The sequence below is a fragment of the Pinus tabuliformis genome, chromosome 5_1 (genome assembly GCF_031772625.1).
Source record: "Pinus tabuliformis cultivar Carrire ecotype Pingquan chromosome 5_1, CPIR1, whole genome shotgun sequence".
Classification (NCBI taxonomy): domain Eukaryota; kingdom Viridiplantae; phylum Streptophyta; class Pinopsida; order Pinales; family Pinaceae; genus Pinus; species Pinus tabuliformis.
Window position 1 is genome coordinate 898,886,340 of NC_142305.1, and position 22,779 is coordinate 898,909,118.

General features: G+C 38.9%; 1 protein-coding gene across 1 annotated transcript in view; it reads right to left on the bottom strand.

Annotated features, from left to right (window-relative positions):
- Positions 1-907: 907 nt before the first annotated feature.
- Positions 908-22,779, bottom strand: part of NAP7 (non-intrinsic ABC protein 7) — a 99,284-nt gene continuing 77,412 nt past the window's right edge. Inside the window, exons 4-6 of the mRNA XM_089433109.1 lie at positions 17,980-18,102; positions 1,470-1,646; positions 908-1,334 (exon numbers count right to left, since the gene is read on the bottom strand). Coding sequence (XP_089289235.1) covers positions 1,248-1,334; positions 1,470-1,646; positions 17,980-18,102 — 387 coding nt within the window. The 3' untranslated portion in view covers positions 908-1,247. The remainder of the gene's footprint in view (positions 1,335-1,469; positions 1,647-17,979; positions 18,103-22,779) is intronic.

Consider the following 22,779-nt stretch of genomic DNA (forward strand, 5'->3'; position numbering starts at 1 on the left):
TTTTTTAAGACATTTGATTGAACTCATATATTGAGCAAACCAACATTATTAATGGATTTTAAAGAACAAGGTGTGAAGAATGTTTGCAAATTAGAAGCTTGGAATTTTCATATAGAGATTTTATTTTGTAAAGTCAGATGCAATAGTTTTTAATTAAAGATGTCAAAGAAGGAAACTATCGCATGCAAATCACGATTTAGATACTAAATAAAACACTAGTTTACACCTAGAATTTGTTGAAACTCGAGAACATTGATTTCTTTTGAATAAAGGCATAAAATCTTCGACTCAAATAATATCTTAGTTATGGCTATTCAACATTCAACGCCAAGTATAAAAAAATCACAGCAATTTCAAGATTCCTCCAGAAAATGAAATTTGTGAGAACAGAATAATACATAAAACTAAGCAGAAAGTCTCGTTCGAAGTGTGCAGAAATACTACTCAATTGTAAGGTATTTGTGCTAAAACAAACAAAATTTATCACATTCTAGATTGACCTGGTGGTCCCAACTCGGTGCTATTAGAGTTGCAAATTTAGATCTGCCCCATCTCAAATTTAGCACAGCGATTCTACACCCAAGACAACATTTTCCAGTACTAATCATGGCCAATGTTCTCTATAGAGGTCAGCTTGTTTTGTCTTCAAAGATGCTCTTTTCTTTCATATTTATCTTTCTTTTTACGGTAAGGGATCAGGCGTAACAAAGCTAACAAAATAATAGCAATAGAATTATTGCTCAAAAAAAGTTGTAAAAGAATAAGCCGCATATCAAAGTAGATTCAAATACATCATAGCGAGTACTAAATATGACGGCATTGGTATTAGAAACCAATGGAATATCACATTAAACACTGAAATTAGATATTCATAACTAAGAGAATTTGAAATAACTAAGAAAGACTCTAACCACTCAATCACAATTGCTGTGATTTTTAATTGATTGATTTCGAAAGCAACAATGAAAATCTCCAGAAGAACCTCGAGATCTTGTCGTTTCTCTCAATGCTAACGATATAAATGAGTAACGGTACAATTTTGGCACTGAAATAAATTTCAAATTTTATATTTGCTATCCATACCTAATAGCTTGAACTACAAAGTTAAATTGTAGAAGTTACATGGAACGCAAAAGCTCGTGTAGGCGTTTCTCTTGATTTATACTTGCACTGGACTCCAAAGGACCAGCCCAATAATGAACTTTGTTGATCGAACTTAGCACGTGATCATTCCATGATGACAGACCTCACACATCAGCAATTGCTCTATAACCACCTTCTTCAAGCTGCTTTGCCAATGAAGCAGTTCCAGTCTTCACAATACGGCCATTTTCCTACATACATATACGTTTTTTTAAATAATGTAGTCAAAACTAGACACTAAAACATGTGGGTTACAGTTATGGTTGTTTTTAACAAGACAATGAAGCATTATTGTAGTTATCTTTTCTCCATATGCTTGCTCTTACCATTATGTGTACATATGTAGGCTTTATAGAATCCAGAAGACGCCGGTAGTGAGTGATCATCAACACTGCATTTTTAGAAGTCAACAATCCATTGACAGCCTTCGCAACATCCTGTAAAGCATCGACATCTAACCCGGAATCAATTTCATCAAGAATCGCCAAATCAGCCTCAAGTACCTGCATAAACACAGGATCCCATGTCAGTGAACTTTTATTTTCTGCGAGGCAGAAAAGTACGCATTGTTATTTGCAGAATTCTTTAACAAATCCAAGTGCTTATGGCTACTTAAAGTGGAAAAACCAGATCACTAAATATGCTATATTTTTTTATTATTATTTGCTATTAGCTAAGTTATGAGAAGCGTGATGTAGGAGCAGGTGTCAAAATGGGAGAAAGCGCTAATTCAGTTTGGAAATGGCGACTTCCAAATTTTGGGATCAAGATTAGTATTTTTTTCAAAATATAGGCATAACAATATGAAGTAATAGCATCTGTTACGAAACTTTCACAATGTAAACCTAATCATAGATATTCTTTCATTTTTTGTTTTTTAATGTGTTCCAATCAAGATTTTACTGTGGGATGCATTATAAGTCAGACACAGGCAATATGATTCCCCGTGTTATTTATCTCCATCCTAGAATCCAGTTAAGAAAGAAATCCTAGGGGGGATCCGAGGATCACATCTAAATTCAGCAGAGTTCAGAAGGATTCAGCATCATTGCTTGTCATCCAAGTTGCACAAAATGCCGAAACGTCTTCAAGTTTCCGAAACGGGTACAACTGGAAACGCAATCCTCGGAAAATGGAAACGTCAGTCGAAACATCATGTGTGTGCAATTTTTTTTACAAACAAGTTAATAATGAATTAAAAAGAATGAAACACAAATGACATTTTAGAAGGAAAACCCAGTCTATATCAACTCTCATAGATGATTACATGATTAAAAATCCAAAATTATCCTTTATAGATGAAGCTGTACATCCAAGATTTGAAAAGCAGCGTTTATACATGAGGCTTTACATCCAAAATCAGTCTTTATACATGAGGCTTGATAGTGGCATTGAGTTAATAATGCATTATCTTGCAAGAAAAAATAGCAGTTGATAGTGGCATTGAGTTGCATGGCCATGAGTATCAACATTAAATAATTTATTTAATAAAACATGAAATTCAGCCCACAGTGCATAGAATAGATGGTGATAGGGTGTTTTGTTAAGGCACTCCATGGTGTAAAGGTCATCGGTTTGAAACTTCGTGGGCAAAAATCCAGCCATGCTAAGGGCTGATGTGGCCCCAAGTCGGGTGTGATCCCAGGTGATTTTGATGGCTTAGATGCCCCTAGGTAGCAACTACTCAAGTCACAGGTTAGTCATGCAGTCATCTCAAGACTCACATAAACTTAGCAAACAAAAAAAAATATCATGAAACTTAGGTGGTATAATAGAGCATCACAAGTTGGCATCAAATTTCAAGTTGAAAATTAATAGTTTAAAAACTTGTGTTGTCTCTTCATTGGGAAATTTAGTTGACCTATAAATAACATCCTTTATCTTTGAACCCTAAAAGGAAATCTACAAACAAATACATTTAGTGAGACACCATAGCTAGGATGAGGAGCAAGTGAGAAGTAATAGCATCTGTTACAATACTTTCACGATGTAAACCTAATCATAGATATTCTTTCATTTTTTGTTTTTTAGTTTGTGTTCCAATCAAGATTTTACTGTGGGATGCACTATAAGTCAGACACAGGCAATATGATTCCCCATGTTATTTGTCTCCTTCCTAGGATCCAGTAAATAAAGAAATCCTAGGGGGGATCCGAGGATCACATCTAAATTCAGCAGACTTCAGAAGGATTCAGTGTCATTGCTTGCCATCTAAGTGCACAAAATGCCGAAACGTCTAGAAGTTTCTGAAACTAGTACAGCTGGAAATGCAATCCCCAGAAAATGGAAACGTCAGTTGAAACATCATATGTGTGTGTGTGCACAATTTTTTTAACAAATAAGTTAATAATGCATTATCTTGCAAGAGAAAAAAAAGAATGAAACACAAATGACATTTTAGAAGGAAAACCCGATCTATATTAACTCTCATAGATGATTACATGATTTAAAATCCAAAATTATCCTTTATACATGAGGCTTTACATGCACAATCAGTCATGTAAATCAGTCTTTATACATGAGGCTTGCCACCTTACATTCAAAATCAGCCTTTATACGTGGCTATATGTGCTGAAAATGAAATAAAACATGAGCTAATGACAAGTATAATTATGTATCTTATAATCATCATCCTCATCTTCATTAGCAAAAATAGAGCAAGATGTTTTTTTAGCAGAACTAGTGTGTGGATTGATTAAAGATAAATTAGTTTGTGGAGTTATTAGAGATCGAATTTAGTGGTAGATTAAATCTTTGTTGGCCATAGAAAGACCCCACACACTTCTTAGGAGCTTGAATGAGCCCCCGGAAGCAAAAAAGTCACAGAAACAGGGCAAATTTGGGCCGAAATGCTGCCAAAACATTTTGGTGGCGTTTCGGTGGCATTTCCAAATCAGGAAACACCACCCAGGCATTTCGGCCACACTTCCGCAGTGTTTCGGCATTTCAGGTACTAGTACAGCACGACACGCCGGATTCCTAGATGTTTCTTGCAACATAGCTTGCCATCATAAAAAGAGATTAAAATAAGCTAAATCCCTAATTGAGACTACAGGTGGCCTACCAAAAGATATTTAGTGCCAATCAAGGTATCTTTTATCTCTTTTATCATAGATTAAGATATACTTATATTAGCACAGATGATTTCCACTTAAAAAGGATGTCTAAAAACATCATAAATGCGAGTGGAGACTAGCATAGTTCTTTGCATTTTTTTTCCCACATACACTGTAATATTTAAAAATTGTGCAGGCAGTAAAAGACAACTAAAAACAATCTCAGGCTAAAAAGACATCAGAAAACTGGCTGCCAGTAGTTTGTTGAAGTGTTTGCTTGATCCCTGAACCTTGATTAAAGGTTTCCATGAATTTCAAACCATGAATAGAGGTTCCAATAAGTCAATATGAAAAGCACCATCACTCGTTTCTTTCATGTTTCAACCAGGGTAACAGGCACTTCAAATTTATCCCAACTTACTCTGTAAAACCATTTGAAGTTCTGCTGCTCCTGATTTTCACTTAGGTTTCTTCCACTTCCCAAAAAGGTTATAACTTATGCTCCATCGCAAACTTGTCAACAAATGCCCATTCAAGTATCCAAGAAATTGTAGGAAAAAGATCAACATATCTCATTCAACAAAAGCAAGATACCTTTTGCAGCAATATTTATGTAAAGTTGGCTCATGACTTAAGTTATATATTATTATAATAGAAAAACTTCAAATATGTTATACATTTTATTTAATTGTGAATTTAATTTTACGAAATTAGTCAAACATAGTTGTATACAGCATAACATGAAAAAAATTCCTACTTCCAGATTTAATCGGTTTGAATGTGTTTCTAACATCTCAGAGCTTTCTTTGTACTGTGTTTACAAAATCATAACAATGAGGTCTGCACTTCTTCCATAGTTTTTCCATCGCTTTAACATCATACATGAGTCTAAGACAATTTTATCTTCCAATCTACTTATCTTTTCAACTGTCAGAACAAGAGTAATCATGCTCTCAAAATTTGAAGTCGAGTTGGTGATTTTAAGCTATTTCTAACTGAGGAGATTTGCAGAGTTCATTCATATGGATGAAAAACAACGATACAAATACTCAAATACAAGAATAGAAAACCCAAGAGATCAAGCATGCACATAGAGAGGAGATTGATGTAATGTACACATGCACACATTTGAATTATCTATACGTAGAAGTACAAAACAGGGAGAAGCAAGCAAGTTTAACCAAGTCTCCATTAGAATAAAATGAAGTTGGTGAGTGATCAATTTGGGCCAAGTCATCCAAAAGTATAAAATTATAAGTACAAAATAGATCAAGTACAATTACAATACATGTTCAAACTTCACACATGGTCACTAGAATAAATATCATCAATTCCTCCCCACTTAGAGCAAATCATCCGTGGCTTCTGCCAAAGATGAGGAAACTGCTGCTCAAATGATGACAGAGACAGCCACTTGGCTTGAGTAGTAAAAAAGTCTTTGTAGCCCACCAAGTAAAAGGTGATGTGGCACTGTAGTGTACTTTACACAAGCATCAAGATGAGTATCTTTAGGAAGCGGAGACCAGTGTTGAAAAAATTGCAAATTAATCGCGGTTTTTTCCACAAAACAATAAATCATCCCTTTAAAATCGTGATTTTTTCCAATTTATTGCTACCTGATGGAAAAAATCACCAAACCGGCCTGAAGGGCGGATTAAAGAGCCCGGTTTCTCTTTCTTCTCACTCATTTTTTTCCTAAGTTGTTGGAGAAGGGAGGAGAAAGGTTTGTGGGCATCATTGTTGATTGTGGAGGAATCTAAGCAGCCATCACCAATATACCATCAAGGGATGAGCTTCATTTGCCAAAACTGTGGTGAAGTTTCTGTTGACAGGTATGTATCTAAACCAATGTTGAGAACATCGACATTTGGATAAAATTGGCAAGGGTCTCGAAAACCAAAATATCAGTAAAAATTGGCAAACATCGGCAAAATCAAGATACCATCAAAATATTGGTAAAAATCAACAAACGTTGGCTAGGCCAAAAAATCGTGATTTCAAGATAAAATCAGGATGTCATTGAGATGTTCGCAACACCGATCTAAACCCCACCATCTTAATGCTTATTTTCATAATTTTTTGTTTGTTTGCTTACCTCTTTGTTTTCCTATTTGCTTGCCTGCATTTTTCCTCTATTTCTTATCATTTTGCCCAAAAAACAATGTAAGGGTTTTTAAAGAAGATTTTCATGCCCGAAAACGATGTAAGGGTTTTAAAAAAATAAATAGAAATAGGACAGCCAACTTGAATCAATTTGTTTTCCACCCTCCTATTTTCAATTTTAGTTGCTATTGATCTAATACAATATTTTAAATTTTTGCTGATTGATTTATTAAACAAGTAGGCAGTTATTTTTTTTTGGGTGGGGATTTAATGTCATTTTCTTGTGTTTGTTGTGCCTTAGATTTGAATTTTGAATTTATCCACTTCCATTGCAAATATGCCAAAGGCTTTGGACCCATTTTGGCAGTATGGGGAACTTGTAGGTGACAGCCGGCAAAAACTACATTGCAAATACGTGGCTTGTACATGACAGGAGGGGTTTTCAGCTTGAAATTCCATCTAGCTAAAATCCCTTGCAGAGAAAAAGGTATTTTAGATATCATTTTCGGGATTAACTAACTGTAGAGTAAGTCATTGAACTATAACCATATCCATAAGTGTTAGTTTCAACTGACCAAATTTCTCATGATTTTTGAATAGTCCACATAGTACTCATTGTATCGGGATTTGTAAAGAATGTAACCTAGAGATTATGAGAGTTGCGCACGATGCAATTAACGCAAATGAAATAAAGAAAGTAGAGGCAGCTGCAAATAAAGTCGAACAAGCAAATAGAGCTTCAAGGCTATCTGATGTGTTGTCATTGATGTCAATGTTGTTAGTTTTGTAGCATCGGATGTGTTCTAGCCACGAAATTTGGTGGAGAGGCTAGAATACATGAGATCTCCAAAACTCAGAAATCATTTCTGGAAATTCCACCTAGAGATGGCTTAATTAGATTATTAGTCATTTTGTAAATATTTCCTAGGTCTAAACTTAAGGAATATGGTTAATTAATCATAATTAATTAAGTCAAGGTGATAATTCTCTAGAAACTCACACGGATCAATCCAGAAATGATTTGAGCCATCAATTAAGATTTAATCTTGGTCGTTGGAGTCTCGATAGGAAGATATAAGAAGGGATTGATGTGGTGATGGAGAATGCACCAGAGTCACTTGGAGTATTCAATTTTCCAGAGTAGCAGCACTCAGTTGCCGAAGAGTTTGAGCTTCAGTGAGGCAACAAAGATAGTGAGGGGCAAGGACAATGATCTAAAGGAAGTTTTCCAGATCTAGAGAGGCAGCAACAAGAGGGCTCAGTTATTCCCAGTGAGGCAACGTAGAGGACTGCGCAGTAGCTTCAGAGAGGGTAGTTCAATTTGTTGGAGAGAAAATTGTTCTCAATTCCAGAGGTTGGGCAGAGGTTCTAGAAGGTCGGAGAGACGATTTCCTTAGCTGTTGGATGCGGAACGACTTCATCAGAGACAGGTTGGAGGCTTGACGTCATAGGGTTTGCGCAGAGCACCGCAAAAGCTGCTACAGAGGGTCTATGAGGCTGAGTTTTCTGAAGGAAGTTGTGCTGGGAATGCTTGTGGAAGAAGGGTAATTCCCTTAAAATAATTTTGCCCATATTTTGTTGCTGTTTGGATTGCTAATTGGGCATCCATAGATTGCACTCAGATATTCACTGCTGCATAATAATAAAACCCTCACTCCTGCACCGGTTTTCCCAAGTTGGATTCTTCCAAGGACAATTGTCCAAAAATAATGGTGTCATTTTTATTGTGTGTGTGCTAGTATTTTCTCAGTTTCCGGCGCTATTTATTTTCGCATAATTTTATTTGTGAAGGTTGCAGTGTGTTTATTTCGATGTTGTCGTAGCAATAAACAGAATAATTAATTTATCAGTTAGAAGAAATAATACCAGTTGCTGCTATAGGATTCCAGTTTGTGGAATTTTCACATGGTATCAGAGTGTGAGTGATCAGCCGGGAAGCTCCAAAGTGGAGAAGGGAATTTTTCTATTCAGAGGGAGCAATAGGCCAAAATTCTCAGAGGTTGCACAGTATCCAAACAGACAGACCAAATTATTGGGGCAAGGGTTCAATTTTCAGTTGCAGAGGTGCAGAAAATTTGATTTGCCTAGAAGAGTGATTCCAGCAGTCAGAAGGAGTAACTGCAACTCAGGTTTTCGATGAGTAGATTCCTAGTTGGACGCAGAGGGTTTTGCTGTAGGTTGCAGAAGTAGACTCCGCGTTAGGTGGAAGAGAAAAGGACACATAACAGAGGGAAAATTTTCCTCAAGGAACTTCGAGTTTCAGAAGTTTGATTTTCCGATGCAGATTGGTAGTGGTCGTGAGTAGATTTTCTCACTCCATCAAGGGGTGCAAATAGCAGAGCAACAACCAAGCAGAGGGAAAGAGGGGAATTTTCGAGGTTTATTTTCTCCAGTTTTGAGTTTTCAGATTTTGCAACTCTGCAAGGATGAGCTTACGAGATTTCCGGAGGAGGCCGTGCGAGTTAGCCATAATGCAAATCTGGGCAGTAGATCGACTTCCAGTTGCTGGAGGCAGATATCGGAGGATGTGCGAGTTGTCTAGAGCGAGTTGCAAAGCGAAGGGTCCCATCCAAGGACAAGACTTGAAAGGAGATAGTTGGGCACCATATCCAAGAGGTGGAGGAGTACGAGACTCCAGTGTGCGAGATGGGCAGTGTAAGGACCTGCAGTCCTTAAGCGCTCCCGCCCAAAGTGCGACCGCGACCAACAGAGAGTGCACGCGGTTGGAGGCTTGAAGTGTGACGAGTAGAGGAGCAAGCCTTGACTTAGCACGCGAAGACATCATGTTATAATGAAGTGCAAAAGGAGGGCGAGTTGTTTATAGGAGTGGGAGTGTGGAGGAGCACCCACGGGCCGACCAACTAACGAAGGCAAGCCGACTTGACTTGAGGGCATTTGAAGGGAAGGCCAACTCATGTTTTAATGAGGATTGCGATGGAGTAGGGGCGTTGGGCAAGTCAGCTGGGCAGCCAAGACTTCGCCCTACGATTGGTATAAACAAGTGATGCGTGGATGGCATTTGACACACATTCGCTCATCGCTCAACCATCAAAGCATCTTCGCTCATGTGAGAAAGGCACAGATCTAAGTGCGTGGAAGCTAAGGAGAAAGGCGCAGATTTGGGTGATGCGCCCGTTCTTGGGCAAGGCCGCACAGAGGTAGCGTTTCTCGGTTTTGGGTGAAGGGTGCAGGCAAGGTCGCCCGCCGGTTGGAGAAAGGCGTGCACGGGTGTGTGGCACCCAGTTTGTGCGACGACTTGGCACGGGTTCTTGGGTGACTTGGGTGAGCGCCCGCCCGTCGTGCAAGTGTGCACAGTGACTTGGTGAAGTGTTGAGATTGTGGACAAAGGTGTGTCTCGGGTGGAGGCGCCCGTGTGTGGCGACTTGGAGGCGTGCCCAAGTTGGGCAAACAACACGATCGTGCAACGAGGTGAACGAAGGGTTGGTGAGTCATGCGGCGACCGTGCGGAGGCGCCGACGAGCTGGGCAACCGAGTTTGCCGAAGATTGTAAATTTGGCTAAGTATGAAACTTGGTGTTTCCCAAGTATACTTGTAAAGCTTGTAACTTTGTAAAGTTGTATAATATATTATTCGGGCAGACTCATTGTTCAGGGAGTTGCCCCTCCCTTTATACTGTGCAATTGTGTTCTTCATTTATAATTGCTAATGATAATGAATGTGTATGGGTGTTCATTGGTATAAAGGATAACATAATAATACTTGGTTGCGAAACACAAACTAAGTAGGAGTAAGTGGTTAGGCGTAGTCCACGAACATAAGTACTGGTAAAAAGAAAGTGTTTGGTGGTGCCGCACCTCGCTAAGAGCGGTTGAAAGACTACCGCCGGCTTGGGGGCGTGACAGGCAGGGTCCAACGCAGTTGCAATAAGGAGATCAGTCAGATCAGTTCCAGATTGTTGAAGCGGGACCATCACCTTTGCTACAGGAGCCCACAATATCATAGTAGCAGGTTCAATGCCAATAGAGACAATTTTTCATTAGACAATTGCAAATCTAGTTGCAATCAATAACCAAGAGACGGTTGCAGAGCTAGACGCAGTGACAAGCAGTGCGAATTTCCCAATTGTAGTATGTAGGTGCAGTTCCAGCAAGGAGATTCCTAGCGCAGAGCTACGCAGCCCAGTTTCCAGTACAGGAGGATAATGTGAGTTGCGAGGAGGGAACATAGAGATTTCCCATTGGGAGATCAAGACTCAGAGGGAGTCTAGCTTCAGAGGGAGCAGCCCAATGGAAGATAGTGCTTCAGGATCTGGGGAGATCAAACTCATTATTGTAGTAGTTGCAGTAGTAGTGCAGAAATAGCAGCGGAGTTGTAGCAGCAGCAGTATGAGTTGATCAGAGTTCAAAACTGCAAAGGTTGAGCAGGATCCTTAAGGATTCCACCTCATGGATCATTACCTGGCTACGAGGGCCCACAGTATTCAATAGCAAGATGGATTAGTGCCAGAGACGCGGTCAGAATTCCAGAGTGACAGTTGCAAACTAGTTGCAGTCAGATGTTGGAGAGCACAATTCAGAGTTGGCAGCAGTGCAGAGTGGCACAATGCAAAGTCAGCAGTAGCACAGATTCTTCAGAGATAATGCAGAGGCTAGTAGCAGTCAGAACTCGAGAGAGAGATGCATCTTACTGAACACAGTTGATTCAGTATTTTGGATGTTTTTCAGTTGCAGATGTTGCAGTTGCAACAGCAACAGAGTTGCAGTGCAGATCCAGTGTTGGCAGTAGCACAACTGGGTCAACAACCGCATAGATGCAGCATCAAAGTGGAGCAGTGGTTGGTGGGCAATAGCATCCAGACATCAACAGCGCAACAGAAGGTGATACAGAGACAGGGTATTGTGGCAGGATGTGCAGCACAAGAACACATTCCTCGCTAAGAGGGAGTGTTATTTTTTGTAGCATCGGATGTATTCTAGCCACAACATTTGGTGGAGAGGCTAGAATGCATGAGATCTCCAAAACCCAGAAATCGTTTCTAGAAATTCCACCTAGAGATGGCTTAATTAGATTATTAGTCATTTTTGAAATATTTCCTAAGTCTAAACTTAGGGAATATGGCTAATTAATCAAAATTAATTAAGTCAAGGTGAGAATTATGTAGAAACTCACACGGATTGATCCAGAAATTATCTAAGCCATCGATCAAGATTTAATCTTGGTCGTTGGAGTCCCAACAGGAAGATATAAGAAGGGATCAATGTGGTGATGGAGAATGCACCAGAGTCACTTGGAGAATTCGATTTTCCAGAGTAGTAGTAGTTAGTTGCTAGAGAGTTTGAGCTTCAATGAGGCAGCAAAGATAGTGAGGGGCAGGGACAGTGATCTAGAGGAGTTTTCCAGATCCGAAGAGGCAGTAGCAAGAGGGTCGAGTTATTCCTAGTGAGGAGGCACAGAGGACTACGCAATAGCTTCAAAGAGGGCAGTTCAATTTGCTGGAGAGAAAATCGTTCAAATTCACAAGACTACAAGCCTAATCTATGACAAAAGTAGTAAACTGTGAATATATCTACTAATCTCTCCTCCTTCCACCACGAACAAGACGTGAGCCTCCACGTGGTGGCAATGAAAAAGATGGTGAAGATGGTGGCTCTCGAAGTTGTGGCAGTGAAACTGATGAAGATGAAGCCCTTGTTGTTGGTGTTGAAGCATGGAACTTGGGAACCACAAGACCGGATGGGGGTGGCATCTCAACTCCATCATCAACATCCTAGATAAGAGCATCCTCCAATTGCCTCTAATCGTAACACTACAACCTCCAAATTGGGCTTCTCTAGATTTGTGTCCCAAACCTTAAGGTCTTTATTAGTCTTTGCATCATCACAATAATGGGGCAACAATTGCAAGTTGTAGTGAACATAAACCAAGCTCTTTGCCCTGTGGATGAAAGAATAAGAGCTCCAACACCTCTCTGCAGAACAAGTGTTTACCACCTATGATAGCACCCACAATGCCAAAGTTTGTAGAATTGGAGTAGCACTTCCATGCATATTCCACCACTCAAGAGAAGATAAATTCTCTCGATCCCTAATTGCATGCATGCTCCCAAATGGTCCAGTGCTAGGCATATAGTTATTAAAATGTTTCCATAGTGTGGCAGACTCCTCCTCATCAAGGACTAATTTATCCAATGCTTTCATATAACCAAATAAAACCTCTAGATCTAGGTGTGGTTTTCTCCTACTGCCCCCCCCCCCCAGGCGCTAATGTTGAAAGCCATGATGGATGATAGTATTTAGGTGTCAGAACATATGCTAAGGTATGTAATGGAATATTTAGCATATCCCATCGTTTTTCCACCTCTGCACAAATATAATTGTACAAGGTGATATCTCTAGGTTCAACAATGTCTTTAATATGCCCAACATGCTATCCATTTGCTCATACACCTCCCCAATTATTGGCCGATCTAAATCTGCAAACTTGATCATGTAATAAATTGGTTTGGTGAATTGCAAAACATATTTAATCTGTGACCAAAAGTAACTATCAAGAATAGTGTCCTTGGCTACATTAGCACCATCTCTATCAATGTTAATGTCCTCCCATGATTCAGAGGTCACCATATTAGTTAAATTTTGTCTTACCTTCACTAGCCACCTAAAGGTGAGGTAATAACTTGCAAATCTTGTTTTTGCAAGTTTAAGAAACTGCAACTAAGAGTAAGTGCCATAAAAGTAGTTTACCCTTGTATGCCCTATGATAAATTTAATGAGTTGCTTCCCTCTCTTGTAAAGCTCATTAATCCATCCATATTCTTTATGCTTCAATGTGTGCACCAAGCACCTGGACCAAAAGATGTGTGGATGAGCACACTCAATAATTTTTCTTGTTGCCTTACAATTTGCTACATTATCAGTGATCACTTGAACAACATTATTAGGAACAACATCTTTGATTGATTGCAATAGGAGATCCGCAATGCTTTGGGAAGTTGTACTGATAGAGGAGTCATGACATGCAATAAACACGACACCACTAGCAGAAACACTAAAAACATTTATCAAATGTTGGTTTTTAACATTTGTCCACCCATCTGATACAATGGATACCCCTCAATCCACCCACTCATTTGTAAAACGTGTCAAAGCTCTTTGAACCTTTGCTTTTTCTCTTTCTAATAACATTGTTTTAGATTTCTCATAGTTGGGGCTCTTGTATCCTTTTGGGGCTTCATTAATGGTCTTAACCATATCATGCCCATAGGGAGAGCAAAGCACATTGAATGGTACACTGCAAGCACGAAGGAACCAGACTATCTTTCCATCCACATCATCCCTCCCAGCAACATTCAAGAAATCTCCTATTGTTCTTCTACTTCCAGAGGTTGCATAAGTACCATGAGATGAGCTACCAAAACTAGAGGTTGCACTTGATTCAAAATGAGTTTTTTGTTTCTTATTTTTCTGTTGTGCAGCCTCCTCTATTTGGATGTATTTTCTTCTTTGTTCAGCGCAAACCTTTGGGCAAATTACTATCCCCACGATGCCCTTTTTGTCATCATTGTCCAACACCCCACAAAGATGCCTCCTCGCATGGGTATATGAACCGCTATATGGTTTTCCTCCATGACATCCATGAGTGCGCAAAAACTTGTAGCTTAACTTATAGCTTCCATCACCTTTTCCCCTTCAAGTTTGGTCACATAATTCCACAAGGGTGTCAATGCAGCTTTTCCCTCTACCATTTCAGTGTCCTTTTCATCCCCTTCCTCCTCATCATATATTGGGTCACTCATATGAGGACCACTATCCTCTTGTTCTTCTTCCCTTCTATTCCTGCTCCCCCTTTCCATCTTGAAAACCAAAAGTGGAAAGATATATAGAAGCCAAAAGAATACCATTTTGGAATATGAATATAGATGGACAACCTGCAATGAAATGAGCAAGAAGAAAGAATGGGAAAGAGTAGGAGAGGGAGGAGAAAAAATACAAACAATAATGACAAAAGAATGAGGGAGTTTGTTGTTTACAAGTACCTCTTTAGTTCTTGTAGATGGAAGCCCTTCTTTACGACTCCAAGCTCCTCCTCCAAGGTCCTCCTAGCTCCTCCTCCAAGCTCTCCTTAAGCCTTTCTTCTCCAAGCTCTTCAAAAATACAAGTGAGGAAATGAGAGGGGGAAATGAGCTTTATTCCCATCTATTATTTCCCTGGCTCAACCTAAACCCACCCCCAACTCAAGTTAGAGAAAAATAAAAATAAAAATAAAAATTGTTTTTTGGGTCAAGCATTGCAGAACAGCCCGTCGGGCACAGGACCCACTCAAGATCCATACAAATCCGTGCTTAATCCGTCTCGGATCCAACGGTGGATTCCCCACGAATCTGTACGGGATGCGGATCCCGATTTGGATCCTTGGGGGGGTGTTTCATGCAACATTGGTTTGATTGCAACAATACAAGAGAAAACACACACACACACACACACATTTATGATGATTATGATGATGATGATGATGATGAACAATAAAATATCAAAGGTTATTAAATAGGTAAACAAGAGAAAGCCTAAAGCAAATTTTCAATGGTTGGAAATGTACAAAAAATCCAGGAAACCCTAGACGTAATCAGTAGAATCATGGATGAAAAAAGCATCAAAATGATATTTTACTCTTTTCAAGTTAACATATGCAAACCTTAACCCTAGGTGTATGCCATCTATGGTGTTTTATGCTAGTTAAAGCAGAATTTGCAAAACACTAACCGTATTTTACCATGAAAAATAAGAAAAAGATAAAATTATAAAAGATTGACACATAATGACTAGTGCCTCCAATCAATTGGATATGTGGAGTTAAAAAGGGTGAGCTCAAAGGTGGAAGACTTTGAATGGAGAGAGAAAGAGAGGAAAACCTCTCAATCTAACCCTAGTGACTTTCACAAAGAGGAGATTTAAGGTCAAGGAATGTTATTCTAAGTTTCCTTGATGGATACTTGGTGACAAATCTTGCATATGGAGATTTTAGAGCCAATAAAGATACAACATATCATGAAGACTTCATAAAACCCTAATTCTACAACATTAGCAAAATGGAAGAAAAATACTCACAATAAATTAGCACCATTCACCAAAGCATCACTTCATCAATCCAAAGAAATCCCATCCATGCAATTTTATCTTCCCCGAGACAATTTGCTAGCCGAGTGATCCATTGAGTCCAAGAGAGAAAAGAGCTAGTGTGCTCTCCTTTACAAGAGAAGAAATGAGTGTGTGTGGCAATGATGCTCCTGAATTCAACTTCCCTCTACTTATATGAGGGCAACCAAGATGATTTAGGGTAAAATACACTAAAAACCCTAAAATAATATTTTTGAAGTGTGTACAAGTTAAGTAGGTCACGAGCCAAAATAAAAGATTGCTCTCATAACAATAAAACATAAGAATTAGCCTCTTTTTTATCCCACATTGTGAGTAAAAGGCCTCCTAGGGTGATGTCATCACCTCAAGTCATCATTATCCATAAAATAGTCCAAGAACAGGGCAACATCCATCAAGAAGGAACAAGGCCAACTTGGGGGCATCCTGTGGTCACTAGGGCTTATCATCATCCCCTGCAACGTCCTGGCTTCCTTGGGCAACATTTCAAGCTCTTGAGGGAGAGATGAGTGTCATCATCAATACCAGATCAATCCCAAGGTCAATGCTCTTCTCTAAGTGGTCAACGTCTTAGCTACGATGCCTTGAAGTGCCTCCAAGTGGGAAGTGTTGGAGAAGGCTCAATCAAACCCTAAAGGGATAACTACTGCACCCGGGAGACAACTTCTGTAAAATACCCTCGAAATCAAGTGATATCATAATCATAGGTGAAGAAATCATACAAATATACAGTGGACCATATTAATGCAAAAGGCACAAGACTACTTCATACAAGTATCATCTTCAAATGTCTTTCTAGATTAGGGTTTGTAAACAAGTTACCATGCTCAAGTATGGGAGGGTTATCCATAGGCTTGATTAGGTGTTTCCAACCTCAAGGGGAGGAACAATTATGTCGACCCATCAATCAACAAGTGCAAGGGGAGGAACAATTATGTCGACCCATCAATCAACAAGTGCAAGGGGAGGAAAATTATGTCGACCCATCAATCAACAAGTGCAAGTGAATAGTAGTATGGTGGGAGGTTACTACATGGATGCCACCATTTGTGTATTGTCTATGAAATACCATCATTCGTGAGTGTTATAATGTGCAGAGGCAGCAATTGTGGAACCTGAGTTGCCCCTTTCCTTGGCCTATTTTTACCACCCCTATTGTGCACCTTTTTCTTTAACGATTTTCTTTTTCTTGCATAGCTTGGGCTACAAGCGTGATTAATGCATTTTTTACCCTTTAAGATGAAGTGGTTTATTGTTCATCAAGGTTGGGATATCAAAATTCCTTTTCATTTTGATTTGCTCATGCATTAGCCAAGAACTAGGTGAGGCTAATGAGGGGAGTAGAGCTCAAGCTAAGCTTTTGTCCACACACTTTATTTTATCCCAGTCAATATTTTGCATTTTACTTTTATGGCTCATGTTTTTTCTTTTCTTTCTACTGCATCAACTTCCGAGGACAAGTTTCTAGGCCCCTACTCAAGAATGAGGAAATCAGAGAACCAATAATGGTAATAGATAACAATCAACCTGAAGATTAGGACATGAAACCAAGGAAAGATGGAAAGTAATAAGTATGGATTACCATGGGCATGTAACGTCAATCAGTGCCTTCTATTTATGACCCTCCTGGGCAGTGGAAAGAAAGGCCTCAAAGGTCACACTAGACTGGGATCAAGGGATAACAGCCACAGTGAATCATGGGAAAAAAAATACAACCAGAAGCAGTCAATCATCCAATTCAACCAGTGATTCATCCTAATATGCTCTTAAACATTAAATGAAAGCTCTTGAGGACAAGCATGATTAATGTACTTTATAATAGATGACCCACCTTCATTTGAAAAGTAAGCTATATGTCACAAAGCACTAACCGGAGCACATGCGAATGGCCTTTGAGGCTGGCTATCTGTAGATCACATAGAGCTGCTGGCTGGCAAGCTGAACAGAACGGGTGAAAAGTTTTCTGCTGGGGGTCACCCACTTAGAAGTTAGGCGCGTAACACGGCCATAGAATGTTTAGACTACAGCTTTTATGGAGCGATGAAGGAATTCCTAATCTAAATAAAAAAAATTCTTCCAAAGAAAGGAAAACTTCAGCAAATCACAAAAGAGATTATCTGAACTATTTTTGACACAACCATTTCTAAACAACAGAAATTGCAGATGAAGTATCGAAAAGATGAGCATGTCTAAGCCTCATTACTTGAGAAATAAGAACAAAGACAACACCTATAACCAAGAAACAAAAAAGTTCGCCATAGAGCTTTTTCTGTTAGCATCATCTCAGTTGCTAAGACATGTTGCTTCCAATTTTGTAAGTACACAAACATGCAATAAAATATGCTGTTAATAAACGATAAAGACCACTTAGAGCCTCATAAACTCTTACGCCACGCCACCATGTCCCCTGGATTTATCGTTCCAATTTTATTCTATTGTCTCCATCAACTATTTGCACTCAAATTATTTTTTCCTTGGAATCTCTGTGCAGGTGACCAGTATACATATTAGAAGATGATTGATTTCTTCTTGCATTCATGAATATTGTAAAGGTTAAATTGTACCGCAAGTTGCAGAATTTCATTGCGTTTCTTCTCACCACCACTGAAGCCCTCATTGACATTGCGGTCCAGAAATTTAGGATCCATATTTAGCATTGCCAGTTTTGGAGAAAGGAAACCATAGAACTGCAATCAACCGCCACAAAAGAATAATATTTGTCATTTACATAGGAACTTAAAATGATTGCCATTAGTCATTCAGAAAAATGATACCTAACAGATAAACATAACAAAAAAAATGTCATTTTCAAAATGAAATACTTCTATATCCAAACGTAATCAACAATTTACACAAATAACTACAGCAAAATCATAGCAAAGAATTTGGAAAATGTTCAAAGCCAACAGAAGGATGACAACATTTCAAAATATATCTCAAAGCACTTTAGCAATGCCTGAATACAGGTCATGTAACAAGTCTGCATCCAGTAAATAAAGGAACTTAGTTTTCTTAGAATGACAGAACTTATCATTCTTAGAATGTCATTTCTACTAGGTAGTTTAATCTTGTCCCACGATGTAACAAAAAACATACATAATATTTCCATGATCTGCAAAAACAATACAGTGGCACATATAAAGCTCATGGACTGATTAAATACTTGTAATAAGATCTATAATTATTAATTTGTCGATCAATCAATCCCTTCTGTTTATAAGAGTATATTTTATAATTTTCACTTCTTGTATTATGTAGCTAAGAACTTCAAGTCTTAGGAGTCTTAAAGTGATTTGCGTATAATATATTCGCATGTCCTAAATAGGTTCAAGTCATAAAGTGTTAATTAGGCTATGTCTTATATTTGCAAGTAGATATTTAAAAAGCCAAAAACAAAGTGGAACGGTATATCATTGGAGACTTATATCCTCTTCCTCAATGCTATTAAAGTAGAAATAAAGTCAGAATAAGCTAGGGCATCTAGTTCTTGGGCAACCTTAATAAAAAGATACCCTTTGATGGAAAATGCATACATACCACAACCCACCAAAAATGACATAAGGGTTGGACTGAACTGACCTCATCAGAGAAAACATACTTGCACAGTGCAGTAATTCTCAAACAAACCCAAATGCTGGCAAAAGGAGCAAGTACTGTGGATAGGAATTGCCGAACAATAATTTTTTGTCTAATACAAATTACAAAACACCCACTCTTAAGGTTTACAGTAAAACAAAACTCACTGAAGGTAAACACACTCTGACTGCAAAGGCATTTACTGAAAACTAAAATAATAGGCTCAAACATTCTTCAGACACTTTATTCTACCAGTCCAAGAACACCCATTTATTAATGACTTTCTTGTCCATCATCTTGCACAGAAAGAACAGAATAACCCCCTATGCTAGAGGTTTTGCTGACTCTATTCATACTCTTTGTTGCAGTTCATGAAAAAATTGAAGTCCCCCTCCAAATCTGACAAATTTATTTGTGTGTTATTGTGGTTCTGCATAGGCAGGTTATAACATCAAAAGAGTGGTTTCAAATTACAATTTGGCTGCACCTCCAAATTATCAACTAGATTCATTTCCCAGTGTCCTGTACCCCAGTAACTTTATTAGGACATAAGAAAGGCTAATCATGAAAGGATGAAAGTACTGAACCATTCCTTCTCTCTTCAAAACACATGCACAGGGACCACGGTTGATGTAATAATCAACTCCAACTGAGAGTTTTAATTGCCTTTCCACAAACATGGGCATTACATCATCCTTAATTAATACAGAACCAAACTAGGGTACACACTCATGAAGAGCATATTCCTCCACAATGGCAACTTGTTGCATATTCTCATTTGCCAAAAAGGGATGGGCATGTGCGGCTAGACTCCATTTTGTGAACAAACTACAGATTTCTCAGCATCAGTCTCTTCCAATAGAATTTGTGGCTAGGGATGTGCTCCCTCAATTTGTTGGGCCTGTTGTATAACATCCACTCATACAAAAGGTTAACTACAAATCAACCTCTCTCATACAAAAGATCTTGTGTGTGTGGTGCTCTCAGGGACAAGTCTCTAGGATTTCACCAAATACCATCCACTGCAGCCAATTCTTCAACACCAGCCCTCTCTCTATGTTGGACACAACATACATCAATATGGAGAATAACATTAGCCCCAGCACAATCAGTATTAGCATAAGAATTCCTGCCGTCATCGGCACAATCTCCATAGCAGTTGTTCTCAATGCTCATGGTCACAAGAATCTCTCCTTCACAAAGTTGCTCCATTCTATCTTCAGTTAATAGATGACTATCTTCAAAGTGTTCACTAAGTCATCTTTGACCATAATAATGGATGGTTATACAAGATATTATCTCTCTCAAGAGACATCTCTATGTATTGATAATATATATATTAAATAACATCAAGCAACTTTAATATGGTATCAAAACCAAGGGTTGGCATCTGCGAGATCAGAGCCACATTAAGGGTAGGCATTTGGGAGATTGGAGCCACAGCAAAGGTAGGCATCTGGGAGGCACATTGAGAATAGAAATCAGCATGGGCATGTCAACATAGAAATGTGGCCAAGGATTTTGGCGCACATTGAAACAAAGTCGAAGGCAGAGGAGAAAGAAGTAGCGAAATGAAGTCTCTTCTATGGCGCTAAGTTAATCGAATGACTATCTTACTATTATTTTTTAAGTCTTACTGATATTAAAGATGATAAAAGAATGGGTGTGCCAATTAGAGCATGCAACATGCCTTTGCCCATGAAATTATGGTGCACTTATAAACTTATTGATGTTTCCAACAAATTTGTTGCTAATGTTCACCTACCTTCTTATAAAATTACAAATGTTGCCTAAGCCTACAAACATACACAATCACAATTGTTATTCATGTGTTGCTAGAGAGTCATCAAGGGGGAGAAGTGTGAGTCCTTGAAATTTCCACATTTGCAGCTACTAGATATTAATCTTCTAACTTATGCAGTTTATTGTCTTCAGAAAATTACGGAAAATAATGCTTAATTCACTATTGCAATCTTCACAAATTTAAATTCAGAAACTGAGAAAATAATGCACACACAAAAATTTGGACACCAAGATTTTTGGACAATAGTCCCTTGAAAAAACCCAATGTGGGGAAAACCAGTGATATTATTAATTCTTCATCAATTTAAGAGTGCAATAATCTGCTTCCCTAATGATGGCAAAGCTCTGACAAATAATAATCTCCACTGGCAAAACAATCTGGAGACACAGTCTCCTATGCAAATCGATCTAGCCTCTTCCCAACAATTCATGCTCCTGGCTATTTGCAATGCCTGCCAAAAATTCACACTACTACTCTGGGAAAATTCGTACAGCCTCTAGAAATCACTTCCTGCAAGTCGAACTGCCTCCAACAATTTGTTAGACCCACTCGCTTCGCTTCTGGGTGATAGATCTGGCACTAGCACACTGAAATGAGCTCGCTTCAGCAACTTGCACTGGAAGACTAGCTAGCTCGCACTACTAATTCTACCTCCTGCAAATAAAATCAACCTATTTTCCTTTCACTAAGACACTGGAAAATCTGTGGAAATCCTCTCCGGAATTCTTCTCCCAAATCTCTGTTGAATGTTAGTTTTTGGTAGCATCAGAAGTGTTCTAGCCTTGAAAATTGGTGGAGAGGCTAAAGCACAGGAGTTCTAAAGAACCCAGAAATTGTTTGATGAAATTCCACCCGGATTGTATTTTATTAGAAATAATTAATATTTTTAAAGGAGTTTCTAAGTCTAAACTTAGGGAAATTAAAATATTAATAGTTATTAATCAAAATATGGGTGAGAATGATCTAGAAGGCTGATCAAGTCATGTTTTAATCTTAGTCGTTGATTAGAGACTTAGTCTCGGTCGTTGAAGACTCAACAGGAAAAGTATAAAATGAAGGCTTGGGGTTCATTTGGAAACACACTTATAGAGATTGAGGAAATTGATTTTCTGAGGTGAGAAGTTCTCAGGAGGAAAATCGATTGGGGAGATCTTGCAGCTGAGGGGCAGTGAAAATCCGAGAGAAGAACTTTCCGAAGAATACTGACAGAGAGACGGAGAGAGCTTGCAAAGAGGCAGTGCAATAGCCGAGAGAGCTGATGCAGAAAAGTTGTTTGTCACGCAACATCCAGAACTGTCGGAACAGCCGAAACTGTCGGGAACTGCTGGAACTGTCAGAAACTGTCGGAACAGCCGAAACTGTAGGGAACTATCAGAACTACCGGGAACTATCGGAACAGCCGGGAGTGCTGACGCAGGACGCAGCACAGTAGCCAGGAGAGCTGATGCAGAATAGTTGCCTGTCACGCAGAATCCAGAACTGTCGGAACTGTCGGGCACTGCCGGAATAGGCGGGAAAGGTGACACAAAGGGCAGAGAAGGTGATGCAGGGCTGACGCAAAGCCAGCGCAAAAATAGTCAGGGTTAGCCAGTCTTGTGCCAAATAAGCCGCAATTCTGCCGGGTGAAGTGAGGTAAAACTCACTTAGATTTTCCGCCAATATTTTCTCTGTAAAGGATTGCTAGATGAGCATCCTAGAGTTGTATTTAGATATTTCTCATGCATAATAATAAACCCTCAGAACTACTGCACCGGTTTTCCCACGTTGGGTTTTTCCGACAACTATTGTGTCCAAAAATAAGTGTGTCCTATGTATCTTGTTCTTTGCTCTGTTTTTTGTTTCATGAGATTAAATATTTAATAAGTGTAGGTTGTAGAAGTAATTTGCTTCAGTATTCAAAAGAATAACTTGATGAATGTAATTTAAAAATCAAGTAGGTGAAGTAGACTCAGTTTTGCTGCAGTAGGGGTTCCTAGAGTGTAGG